Source organism: Camponotus floridanus, unplaced genomic scaffold (assembly GCF_003227725.1).
Source record: "Camponotus floridanus strain SB8 unplaced genomic scaffold, Cflo_v7.5 scaffold59, whole genome shotgun sequence".
Taxonomy (NCBI): Eukaryota; Metazoa; Arthropoda; class Insecta; order Hymenoptera; family Formicidae; genus Camponotus; species Camponotus floridanus.
This window is the reverse complement of record NW_020229758.1, coordinates 1,179,714-1,193,134: the sequence shown is the minus strand read 5'-3', so window position 1 is coordinate 1,193,134 and position 13,421 is coordinate 1,179,714. Positions and strand designations below refer to the sequence as shown.

At 25.6% G+C, this 13,421-nt stretch overlaps 2 protein-coding genes across 7 annotated transcripts; both read left to right on the top strand.

The window, feature by feature from the left end:
- The first annotated feature begins 125 nt into the window (after window positions 1-125).
- On the top strand, window positions 126-2,774 carry LOC105258912 (intraflagellar transport protein 57 homolog). The gene is made up of 8 exons (XM_011270495.3): window positions 126-380; window positions 612-836; window positions 899-1,180; window positions 1,257-1,425; window positions 1,520-1,628; window positions 1,724-1,920; window positions 2,063-2,207; window positions 2,283-2,774. The coding sequence occupies exons 2-8, from the start codon at window positions 679-681 to the stop codon at window positions 2,447-2,449; spliced, it is 1,227 nt and encodes a 408-aa protein (XP_011268797.1). The 5' UTR covers window positions 126-380; window positions 612-678; the 3' UTR covers window positions 2,450-2,774.
- Window positions 2,775-2,980: 206 nt separating this feature from the next.
- LOC105258910 (protein croquemort) lies at window positions 2,981-12,651 on the top strand. 6 transcript variants are annotated; one of them, XM_011270491.3, is made up of 9 exons: window positions 2,981-3,338; window positions 9,493-9,631; window positions 9,714-9,877; window positions 9,963-10,104; window positions 10,180-10,383; window positions 10,450-10,661; window positions 11,064-11,358; window positions 11,448-11,521; window positions 11,845-12,651. In XM_011270491.3, exons 2-9 carry the CDS (start codon window positions 9,512-9,514, stop codon window positions 12,110-12,112), a joined length of 1,479 nt encoding a protein of 492 aa, XP_011268793.1. In that variant the 5' UTR covers window positions 2,981-3,338; window positions 9,493-9,511; the 3' UTR covers window positions 12,113-12,651. The 6 variants fall into 6 exon arrangements, with proteins under 6 accessions (XP_011268793.1, XP_011268791.1, XP_011268792.1 ...); XM_011270489.3 differs by lacking the exon at window positions 2,981-3,338 and adding an exon at window positions 5,424-5,568; XM_011270490.3 differs by lacking the exon at window positions 2,981-3,338 and adding an exon at window positions 5,500-5,563.
- The last annotated feature ends 770 nt before the right edge of the window (window positions 12,652-13,421 follow it).

Sequence of the window (13,421 nt, the reverse complement as noted above, 5' to 3'; positions counted from 1 at the left end):
CTGCGGTCGGGATGACGCTCTAGATGCTTTGAAACATCATTCTATTTTTATTCTCATGGAATGTAGAACAAAGATAGAATGATGTTTCAAAGCATCCAAAGCGTCTTCCTGACCGCAGCTTCGACAGTGCTGCGACAGTGCCTGTCAATGCATAAACCTAACTTAATCTTAACCTAGCTTAATCTGATAACGAATCCAGTGATTGACGGATTATGTTATGACAATTGATTGAATTTTTTAGCATGCGCGTATGTTTGAATTCACGGAATTGACATTATGGCATAAATAATGGTATGGTATGTCGGCATTTTATAACATAATTTACCGGAATTTAAAAGTAAATATTAGATTGTGCAAAGAAGTTGCTTTGCAATTATTTAGTGAGTATATATGTTTTGCATTTTTAGATTATTAATATTATTGTGTGATTATATAATTAATATTAATTTGGATTATTAATATTAATATATATATTTAATTTTAAAAAATATAACAATTTTACCTTTCTTTTAGCCTACACAATTAAACAGTTTAATTTGACTGAATTAAACATTTTAAAATATAATTTGACATCTCAATCTAAAGAATATCTCATAATAATTTCTTTTCAGATTTAATACATACAAAGTACTATATATATATATTATATATATACTGAAAACATAAGTATATAGCAATATGTTCAGAGATACTCAAAAAATTATCGTAGAAGATGAGCTTGCCCCATCAGCCTCATATGTCATAAATATGAGAATGGAGGACTTGTTAGAGAAATTAAAGTTATTAAATTATGATGCAGAATTTGTTCAAGAGTTGAGAATGAAACCAATAAACAGGTAAGATATGATATGTTATAAATATATATTTCATATTTAATATTTGATGCATTAATTTTTAGACACTACTTTGTGATCCCAACGAATCCGGGTGAACAATTTTATACATTTACATGCCTGGCTGCATGGTTGATTAGAAAAGCTGGGAAAAATTTTGAGATGCCGCAAGAATCTGATGATCCTAATTCCACAATAGCTTTAATCTTGGATTTTCTCAGGGAAATTGATGTACCTGTAGAATTCCCACCTAATAAACTTAAACAGGGTATTGGAGAACATGCGGTTTATGTGTTGGATAATTTAGCCGACAATGCTTTAAAAGTGGAAAAGTTTAAATGGAAAAAGTAAAGTGATATGTTTTTATTATAATTTTAATAAAACAATTGAATAAACTATTGAAATATGTAAAAATATTAATAGGGTAAACATTCCACCTGACGAGCCTACACCAGAACCAGATATTGAAGATGATGATGCGGAATTAATTTTAGAAAAAGTAGAAGAGGAAATGATGGCTGAGTATGATGATGATGATGAACAAGATATTTTACATATAGATGATATAACAAAATTATACAGTCAACATACGGTAAGCAAAATTCTATTCCTAAATAGAAGTGTTGTGAATAATCTTATTGTATGGAGAATATTATGTTTATGTTAATGATTTTTCTATTTTTCAGAATGAAACACAAAAACCAGACAATATTTTAGAATCTAACACTAATAGAGATGAGTGGCAGTTAGAGTTGGAAAAAGTTCTACCTCGCTTGAAAGTGACTATTAAGACAGGTATTAAATGTCCTTACAGTACAAAATTGAGTTTTTATTTCAAGTGTCACTATTTATTAATTGGAAGATTTTACACATAATAATTTATTATATAGATTCAAGAGATTGGAGAGCACATCTCGAGCAAATGAAACAATTGCGTACAAATATTGCGGCCGATCTAAGCGGTACAAAGACTAACTTAAATAAAATTTATACTGATATTGGAAATACGTTAGACAAAATAAAAACTAGAGAAACTTATCTTAATAAACAGCTCGAACCTCCCTTGATAGAATATCGTTCTTTACAGGTGAATTTTTTTAATATACTATTTGTTTAATAATCATTATATTACACATATACACACATATATTGATATATATAAATTAATTACAATATATAAATTATAAATTATAATTAATAAATAATGTATAAATTATAATTAATTTTAGGAAGAACTATCAAAAATTAAAGAACAATATAGAGATGTTAGCGGTGGTGTTACAGAACGAACAAGAGTTCTTAATAAATTAGTGGAAGAACTAGAACATCTGAAAAGAGAAATGGATGAAAGAGGATCCAGTATGACTGATGGAAGTAGGTGCAAATTTAAATGTGACTCCAACATTATCTTGGTATGTATCTTAATTTTGCTTTAAAATATTCTTGCAGCTCCACTTATTAATATAAAGAAGACGATCACAAAGATGAAAAACGAAATTTCTGAGATGAATATTCGAATCGGTGTATTAGAGTATAGTTTAATGTGTGCGAGAGTACGAGATCGAACGCAATTACGAGAGGACATGAACAGTACGAATACTTCAGTAATAATTTAAATCGTACATCTCTTATTTATATATAGTATTTATATGTCTTTTAATCCGTCCAATATGTGATATCGAGTGTGCAGTTTAGTTTTGAGTATTTGTATTGTTACCACGGGTCCAATTTCTCTGCCTTTTTAAAGTTACAACAATGTATAATTCCATAGAACTGAACATGTTACATCGATTACAGTGTGAAGCATATGGATCTTTTGTTAGCACTTTATATACTTATATGTAGTTATAGTAATTATTAATCGATACCGAAATCACAGAGTGATTGTTTTAATTATGACGATTTCGTCTGTGTTAAATAAATCGTCTTTTCATCTCGTTATATGTAATTCCGATTTAATTATAATTCTACCTTATTTATTTTAAAATTTCTTATATATATTTATTAACACACTTTGACTGCCATACAGAAAATAAGCAGTTGACTATTCAGGCCATTCATTATTTGAAAATAAAATAAATGAATTATATTCGAAAATATATTCAGTGTTTGTATACAATAGATCCACTACTGGATCACATGACTTCTCAGAACAGACAGAATACTCATCGCACAGGCTGTATGATTTTAGCATGACTTGGATGAGTCACGTCGAACATCTGTCAAACATGTTAAAACTTTGATGAATCTTTCCTCTGCGTTTTCGAAAGTTTATCGCACCGATATATAATATCGCGTAGTGATTGTACACGTACGTAGAAAAATACGTATTGCTGCAACGTGCGAGTCCATGACTCCATAAGCGACGTAGTTGGCGCGGAAACTCGCGCGCATTCGCGCGTTACATTTGGATACATATCGCAGCGCGAGTTGAACACAATTCGTCGTAGTATCCGTGCAACGTCAAGCGCAGAGAAGTTGCATTTAAGGATTACTCTCGAACAGGTGCGTAAAGAAAAAAAAGATCGCTTTCTCCTTTTGTTATTATTGATCTTCACGATTCATTTCGAATTTTTTATCGGACTCCTTATCCGTTTGTTAATATCGATTTTATGTCGAGATGAGATAATCATCATCGCTAATAAAACGATATACGCGACTGTGATATTATGATTGTATCGAGAATTTTTGATTATGTCATCGAACATGTTGAAATTATAATTGCGAGTTTTGCATCGAGTCTATTTATTGATTCAAATTTATCGATTCAATTTAATTATAACGCGTTTTTTTGCTATGGATAAAAAACTTGTCAAATGTGCATTTATAATTATGCACTGCCATAATAAAGCATTTTAATCGCTTTAATATCGGCATGAATCATAATAAAAGAATCCAATGAAAACAGCTCTGACTGTTTTATACATGAATTATTATATTACATTATTTATTCATTTTTATAAAGGGACAAATTTAATCTTTAATTTTGAGCTAATCTGCATTTTTTATAAAGATATACAAGATTTATATAATGATTTATATAAAGATTTATTATACAAGAAAGATTTCCCTTTATAATGTGTGAAATTAAGTAATTTGTGAAAAAATATTTGTCCAATTATTTTGATGATCAGAAATACAAGATTTATATAATATAAGAAAGAATCTTCTTCATAATGTGTGAAATTAAGTAATTTGTGAAGAAGTAAATTTATCCAATCATTTTAACTATTTTTATTATTTTCACGATCATGTTATTGCAATATATTTCATTCTCGATGTCAATATTTTGCCTTTGAAATTCCGAACAAATTGTAAATGGTATCTTGTATATAAATGGTTTGTCTGCAAATGGTATCTTGTTGTAGCCGGATGCGTGATAACTTTCTTTTATATTTGCTTGAATCGCAATGGTACGTTATATACAATCACCGGAAAAGATTTTCTCTTCGTTTCTCACTTTCACTTCGCGCTTTAAAAATTGCATTTCTATCTTACGCATATTCATGCTATACGCGAAACATATTGAACAATCACGCTAACATATTTTTTTGCGGTATACATAAAATTAATAAATATAATAATGTAATGAAATTATAACACAAATAATTAATATAGATTTATCTCTAAACTGTTTTTTTATATATTTTCCTGGTATATATGTTAAATAACCGTTTCTTTCAAGAAATAATAATAAGCAATTTCGAGAAATTGTTTTTAACGTACATAAATAAATTATTTTCAATGCATTTGAATTTATTGTGTTTTTCCAGAGATGAGCAATGAGATACGAAGATAAACTTAAAGTTGATAAGAAAATATATGTCAATCAAATATACAAAAAATTATATAGAGTAAAGACGAATTTGTATTTCGTGATGTTGATTGTTCATGCAATATCTAATATTGGTTATAACTTTGTTATAAATAGAAACGACGATAATAATGACGTAATGCCACTGGTAAAATCATATATAAATATTCACTAGTCTGACTCGTCAATAAAAGTAGCAATAAAAATAGCAATAAAGATAAAATTTTTTTAGTAAGTGAAATTTTTAACAGTCTTAATTTGTTGCCAAATCTGTTATTTAAATTGAATTAAATTGCCGAATATTCTTCCTAAGAAGCGAAATATCATCTTGGAAAGAATTCACGTTATTTTTTGCTGCAAGTCAAATAAATTTTAACGAAATGTTTATGTATATCCAGAGTCATTTAAATTTCTGATTTTTATTTTCTCAACTACCATTACACCACTGATAATTTCTAAAGTAGGAACTGTTTTTAAAATTTGGTTTGTGTCATTGCGAATAATTGCATTGCTGACTAGATTATGTCCTCAAAAGGAAATATGCTTTCCATCCAATTAAAACTTTTTGTCGCATGCACTTTTTTATCTATATTTCGAGTGATCTGTTAGCATACGAATATTGCTCACGTCGCAGGAAGAAATTGTGAACTTTGAGCTGCGATAAGTATGTTTGTAATATGATCATGAAAAGATTCATTTTTTCCTCGCAATCTCAATAAATTTATTCCGCCGAATGATTAGTCATTAATTCTTCGGATTATTAATGAAATCTTATTCGCAAAGTGTATATGTATCACAATTTGTCGTTCTCTCGTCATCGCACATCTTTATTTGTCCTGGGAACTTATAATTAATTACTGACATGGTTGATGCTGTCGAGATGGCTATATTAGCAGATAATGCATCGTCTGCTGATGTAAAGTATGGTATAGATTTACACAAAAAGATCATAACATGCGTACTAAAAACATATGACATTGGTACATATGGCACTAATATTTTGACTCCTCACTTATTGTAAAATCTTGGTCTAATTTATTCTAATTTGTTCTAATTCATGCGCTGAAGTAACACATTTTACAAGCTATTTTATCAATAATTCATACAATATAGAAAAATCATATCATAAGAAAATTTTCAAATTAATTTAAAAATTGACAAAAAATTAGGGAAAACATTTTCACGCTTTTGAATCGACTACTTTTTTAATCCTTATTTTCAATATTTTTTGTTCAAAAGCATATATGCTTTAAAAAGTTCAATATTCTGCATCTAGAAAGAATCTAATATTTAAAAAGAGGCGAAAATAATTTAAGTAATTACAAGATGTTGAAACAAAATTTTGTGTTAAAGAATATCATGCAAAAGGAAAAATTTTTATAAATATAAATTTTTAGAAAAATTTAAATTTATTTAAAGATTGTCAAAAATAACATGTCTTTTATGATTTAATTGCATAAGTGTTAGTAGATAATAATTTGTATTATCTTGAAATGAGTTTATTTTTATGAATAATAAACACAAAAGATGAAATAATTTTTTATGAAATAATTCTTATGAAATAATTTTTTAGATATAGATAAAAAGGTATCGTTGTTTACAATTTGATATAGAAAAATTAGAGAAACCTATTGATATAGCTATAAAAACAAATTCTCTAGCTATTTAAACAAATTATGAAATATTTTCACATCTTCAATCTATATCAAGAATCGAATAAATATCTTGCACATTTGCTTTAAATGGATCTTATCTTAGTTTGATAAGAATAAGAAAGATTATTTTGTACAATATATTCTTATTTTATCAGGCTAAAACATTTGAAATCGAATATAATATGTTATTTGTATTATCACCTTTGTCGTGGTAATGACTAGACTTTGTGCAGTTGTTAGTTTCTTTTTCTCTCTCTCTTTTTTTTTCTGTCAATAAAATTAACTCCAACATACATAGGTGTTCATGTCATAAAAAGATACATGCAAATGTTATATGTTTCCAACGTGTCAGAGATTCTACTGCAAATATTAAAACTCTCGCTGTTACATTTAATATAAAAATAAAGACAATTCGTTGTTACATTTAATATAAAAATAAAAAGAATTCGCGATCTAAAGAACATTGAGTGATTCTTTGAGAGAAAAAAACGGCTTGCCGTTATTATTTTCTTTGTGTCGTTAAACAATTTTAAAATACAAAAAAAGGAAAATGGTTGAAGCAATCTATCCTTCAATCCCAGATGAGCCCAAAACAGGCAGAGAGTCTACTTCACAAACTATTTCACAGGATAGTTCACAGACATCTGTACGGTGAGAATATATATTCAAAATATTTCAAAATCATACCGAAAATATTTTAATGTTTGTCCACCGATTTTTAATTCCAAAATGCTGAAAATATTTCCTTCAAACAAAATTCAATATTTTCCTTAATTTAAATATATATTTTATTCCTTGAAAATTTATATAATTTCGACGAAAAAATTAAAAATTAAATATCATGAAATATATAACATTTTTATCATATAATGAACTAAAACTAATTATTTTTGCTTTCTAATATATGTGATGCTTTTTATAATTTTAAAATATCATTCGATCTCGTTGGGAAAATAGCACTCAAGATCTTTGATACATATATATTTGTATAAATCTGTTCTTTAATCTGTATGTATTGTTATGCTTAAATTATTTTTGTAAGGCTCTTACTTAAATCACTCATGTTAAAATGAGCGAAGTAATTACATAATCATTTATTTAAATTAATCTTTAGAACAATGAGCAAGTCACTTAGACGTCATACTTCTCGTGAAATAATTAATGTTTTTGCATATAAAAAGTGCATATTATATAACATCAAGTAGGTGCATATTATATAACGTCAAATATAATAAAATAACAAAAATGTTAGTATAATACAATAACAGTATTATAATTATAGTATATATTTTTTATCAAAGGCTATTATTCTCCAATGGGGTGACATATTGTTTGTTTTCTTATCACATATAATCGGTATCACATATAATCGATACAATCATCAAATCTATATAAAAGAACAAAATATAAATTTAAAAAATTCTCAATATTCAAATTTATGATACATTGATACGATTATAAAATTAGAAAATTTGCTTCAATTGAAAAATTCCTAAAAATTCTATTATAATCACAGATTTATATTAATAATTAATATTAAAATTTACTTCCTTTTTTTTATTCATAATTTATTTTTCCAAAAGACAATATGTATTTATTTTAGATCTATTCTTTAAATTGAAATTTCTATTTACAATCTAATGAACTATATTGAATATATAATTCTAGATAGCACAGAGAATTTAAAAAGAATTCACTTTTATGTTACAAAATCTGAATTCATTTTCAAATGCAAAAAGAATTCTTTTACGTAAAAGAATTCTTTTTGCATCTGAAAATGAATTCAGATCTTGTAACATAAAAGTGAATTCTTTTTAAATTCTCTGTGCTATCTGGAGAACTTATATATAATTATAACTTTTAAATGTATGATTCTAATTTTTTTATGTACATCTTTTTATCTCTACAAAATCTAATTACATATATTATTATACATATTATTCATTTACAAAGAGAAATTAATCTTATTAATAATTAAACTCTCTATGATACTTTACATTCTTCTCTCGTGTAGAAAGTGTAACATATATGGTGGAACAAAAAGAAAAACAGATTTCAGTAATCCGTACGTCTTCCGTTGTGCGTGATGTTTGCATTATAAAATTTGCATGTATAGCCGTGAAAAAGTTGCAATCTATCACGATCAATGTGTACCATAAATTTCACCTCGGTTTTAACACAAGATAACTTTCCATTGCTTTTAATTATTCGAGTGTCGACATAACACGATAAATATAGGTAAGATAGGTTAGTGTACACCATATGTTCAATTTTATATCATCCTAATTTTATGAATGTTATTTTGAAGATTGAGAGATTTATATAAAAATAAATTATATTTGCTTGATTAATATGTATTATATGATATACGGTGATACACGAATTATGATGATATTTTAAGATATTCTATAAGTACCAAAACAAAGGTTAATATAAAAGGTTTAAGAGAATTTCCGATTTCTATAGTTAAAATAAGGACATGCGAGTCAGAATTTAAAAAAATTAATTTCTACCTGATTACAGCTATCTTAATTATTATCCAGCATATTACATGCAGTTATTTCACAAAAAAACTTTTGTTTACCTTGATCAACTGATACATGCTATTTCATCAGACTACTTTTATCTCTGTCAAACATACACTCACTGTTTCATGAATGAATGGGCACATAACTATTACTTTTCTCTATAATTATACTATGTTTGGTTTGTAAAAGATATCTTTCTTTGTGTCTTAATAGTAATAATAATTGATTGTAATACATGAAAAATCAAACAAGTCCAAAATTTAAGTTTGTATATCAAAAATATGTTTGACGCAATAATTTGGCCAGTTCTTTTTTGTCTATAAAAATCAATCATGTTCCACAACTAACTTTCTGAAATGAATTTTTATACAAAATTCTTTTTTATATTTATAGAAGACATTTCTAAAATATTATTACCTTATCAATATTTTATCTCTTTATTTATATTAAAATGTATTTACAAGATATTTATTTTATGAATCTGAATAAAATTTTTATATATTGCAAATAATTTAAATAATTTTATTAATCTAAATAATTTTCTAAGTGCTTTTCTTTAATAGAAAATATGTTAAAACAATTATTGACTCAATCTTACTAACAGGAAGTTTTCATAAAAGTAAAGAGAGAACTAACAATTATTATTTATTTATGACTTTCAGACCTATAATTTCAGCAAAAATGGAGAAAACCAATAAAAAGGTTTTAATTATTTCAATTGTCGGTACAATAATCGCACTTCTTGGCATAATCACAGGATCACTTTGGATCACAGTCATATACGATTGGGCAATCACAAAGGTGTGCTGAAGAAGAAAAATTTTATCTAATCAGTGTATATATAAGTGTTATTATGTTTAATAAACCACATATTCTTTTACAGATATTAACATTATCACCATCATCTATAAGTAATGATATGTGGAAGGAAACTCCTATACCAATGTATTTTAAATTTTATATGTTTAATTGGACAAATCCGCATGAATTTAATGCATCATCAAATGTAACACCACATTTTGTAGAAATGGGGCCTTATGTTTTTCGGTTATTATTTCCATAGGTTTTATAACATTCAATCAGTTTTATAATATACAATAAATTATACATATATGTTTTTTTTTCTTTACAGAGAAATTGATTATAAAGTAAATCAAGTATGGAATGACAATGGAACTATCACATTTCAAAGAAAGAAAGTATGGTTTTTTGAAGAATCATTGTCCAATGGGAGTCTGACTGATAAAATAACCAATCTAAATCCAATAGTTGCAGTAAGATATAATTATTTATCTGTTATTGCATAATTTTATTGCATAATTTTATTACGTTACACTGTTCAATTTTAGACAGTCGGATTTTCCGTAAAACATAAATCTATATTAATACGTAAGATGATCAACTCATTAATGATGCGTCTAGGAGAAAAATTAACATTAACTAAAAGTGTAAATGAACTGTTATTTGAAGGATATAATGATACATTATTGGAAATTGCAAAAAAGATGAAAACAACTAATATGCCTTTTTCAAAGTTTGGATGGTTTTATGGAGTAAGTATAATAAATTGAATATCAAATTCAATACAACAGTTTTAAATGAGAATTTTTCTTTCATAGAGAAATGGTTCGGAAAGTTACGATGGCACATTCAATATGCTTACTGGATCAACAAATTTATATAATAAGGGATTAAACAAACAATGGAATTTCAAAAATAGAACAGATTATTACGAGAGTTCATGCGGTATAATTGATGGATCAAATGGCGATCTTTGGCCACCCTTACCAAATAATAATACCGTATCGCTCTTTATTCCTGATATTTGCACGTATGTAGTGAAATTACATATCAATATAAATATAAATATCATTTAAAATATAAAAATATTTAAGTTGTAAAGTTGTCAATATAAAGAATGCTTTAAATTAAATATTAAATTTTAATTGATATTTTAATTTAAATAATATTGTTCTTTTATTTTAATGTGATTTTTAAGTTTAAAAGTATTAATATGTTAAATTTTGAATGAATTAGATTACATATTAATTTTATTCTGTACAAAAAAATTTTATTTACATTTAACACATTTATATAAATAATGTTAACGATTGCCAAAAATTAGCTTTTTTTTTTAATAAATAGATTATAGACATAAAAATTTAAAAAAAATGTATAATAATAAAATTTATAATTTGTATTTGAAAAGTAATAAAATTTGCATATTGTTTAGAGTTTTGAAATTATCATATGCAAATACAACAACATTTCAAAGTGTAACCGGAAACAAATATATTGGAGATGATAAAATGCTCGATAATGGCGAAAAGGTACCGTCAAGACAATGTTATTGTCCCAATGGAGATTGTGGACCTAGCGGAACCTTAAATATTTCATCCTGTAAATATGGAGCGCCAGCATTCGTTAGTATGCCACATTTTTACCTGGCAGATCCAAGTTACAAGAATGCTATATCGGGACTGTTGCCCAACCCAGAAAAACACCAAATATCAATAGTCATAGAACCGGTATGTATCTTACATAAAACATTATTCTTCTCAATATTATATAAGTGTATTGTGTTGCATAGATATTATATGTGACATAAATTTTATAGACTACAGGCATCCCAATACAAGTTCAAGCAAAATTGCAACTAAATTTATTAATAGAACCAATACAACACATGAGGTAAGTAATAATATAGTTAATATTACACTTTTTTATATAAATAAAGGAAAGAATTACTTGAAAGTCAATGAAATTGTGAAACATTGGAATATCATATTTCTTTATACTATTAATTACTAAATACAACAGAAAAAAATTGTGTTTTATTTAAGATATTAAATTTTAATAATGTTTTCTATTAAAATAATGTTTTGAATAATAAAAAAATTTATATTATTAAAAGATATAATAATAATTAAATGAAAAAAATATTTGAATCATATATATACTCTTTCTATAAATAATCTATAAATATGTTATACAATTCATTTTTTATTTTTCAGTATGTTTGAAAATATAAACAAGACATATATTCCAATGTTATGGTTTATTCAAGAGGCTGATCTAACTGCCAGTTATGCGAATCAAGTTAAAATACTTTTGATTCTTCCAACATTGGGTACTGTAACATGTTTTGGAATAGCAGGCATTGGAGTTTTAATATTCTTCATTGGAATTTTTGTTTACATTCGACAAAAATTGCGGAGTGAAGATAATCAGGTGTTACTATCAAAATACGATGGCGATATTAGGAATAGAAACGACATATAGTTTTCTCTTTTGTGCCATTGATATAATAATAGAGAGTTTATACTTTTTTTATTAAATTTTTTGCTTTACTTCCATTCAAATTATATTCAGGCTTCCTTTTTTAATTTGAGAAATTTTCATAGCAGAGATAAGACTGTATCAATGTCTTATTAATGTATAATTGATGAGAGAAACAATTAACGTGTAGTCTATAAGAACATAAAAGTGCCTATCTTAACTAGTATAGCTATGGATCCAACAAGTATCAATCAATAATAGGTGTAGTTCAAAAAGTCAATACTAAGATGTAAATATTAAACTAAAAAAGTTGTTTATTTCTACATTCGTCAAAGTATGAAATGAATATTAATATTTTATTCAAATGTTAAAAATCGTGATATAATATATTTAAAACAATCTTCATATACAAACATAATTAAAACAATCTTCAAATACACTAAACCATCTTTATGATGCAATGTGTGTAAATAATATACTAAGATGCAATAAAGGAAAATCTAATAATAGTGGCAATTTATCAAATATATGTAGCTATATATTATAGTAAAAATAGATGAATTATTTTAATTTTTTAAATATATTTAAAATATTGAAATTATTTTTAAAATATTAAAAATTATTATTTTCTACAAAAAAAGTTAACAGAAAACCGAATAATGTTAATATTTAATACTAAATCACAAAAAAGAATTTCATCTAGCAACTTCTCTGCCTATTATATATGTAAATGATAATTATTATTATTCTAGAAACCATTTCGAGATATATTTATATATTTTAAAGCAATCAAGAGGTTATTTTTAAATTTTTTATTTCTAAATTTAATTCTCTTTTGTAATTTTTGAAACATAAATTGAAGAGTTCAAGAAACATGTAATATATTTTTGTACAATTGAATCCGAACATATTTAATTATTGTAAAAAGAAGAATAGTAATATATATTGTAATAGAAAAATTTTATCATTTTTTATTATCTTTAACTCGTCAATCAAAAATCAAGCAGGTAAAATTTGATTTTTCAAAATAGATATAAATATAGATACATCAATAGGAACATTATATTTTTAGATAAAAAAATTGTTACTTTATTTTATGCAAGATTATCTTACTTTAAAACTTATTAAATTTTAATATAAAATTATATATATTTTTTAAAAATTTATACATAATAAATATAAAATTATCTTAAAATTATATAGTGTTATTATATCAAATTTTAAGTAATAATTTTTAAATTTCGAAGATTTTTCAAATTATATACAAATTCAATGATATAATCAAATTATATTTTCCTGTTGGATTATGTAA

What these genes read in the sequence shown, in the direction of transcription:
- LOC105258912 (XM_011270495.3), top strand. Translation starts at nt 679, where the DNA reads ATGTTCAGAGATACTCAAAAAATTATCGTAGAAGATGAGCTTGCCCCA. An exon ending in AGAATGAAACCAATAAACAG is followed by an intron (nt 837 to 898) that starts GTAAGATATGAT and finishes ATTAATTTTTAG; the next exon opens with ACACTACTTTGTGATCCCAA. An exon ending in ATCCAGTATGACTGATGGAA is followed by an intron (nt 2,208 to 2,282) that starts GTAGGTGCAAAT and finishes ATATTCTTGCAG; the next exon opens with CTCCACTTATTAATATAAAG.
- LOC105258910 (XM_011270488.3), top strand. Translation starts at nt 6,853, where the DNA reads ATGGTTGAAGCAATCTATCCTTCAATCCCAGATGAGCCCAAAACAGGC. An exon ending in ATGGGGCCTTATGTTTTTCG is followed by an intron (nt 9,878 to 9,962) that starts GTTATTATTTCC and finishes TTTTCTTTACAG; the next exon opens with AGAAATTGATTATAAAGTAA. An exon ending in ATCTAAATCCAATAGTTGCA is followed by an intron (nt 10,105 to 10,179) that starts GTAAGATATAAT and finishes GTTCAATTTTAG; the next exon opens with ACAGTCGGATTTTCCGTAAA.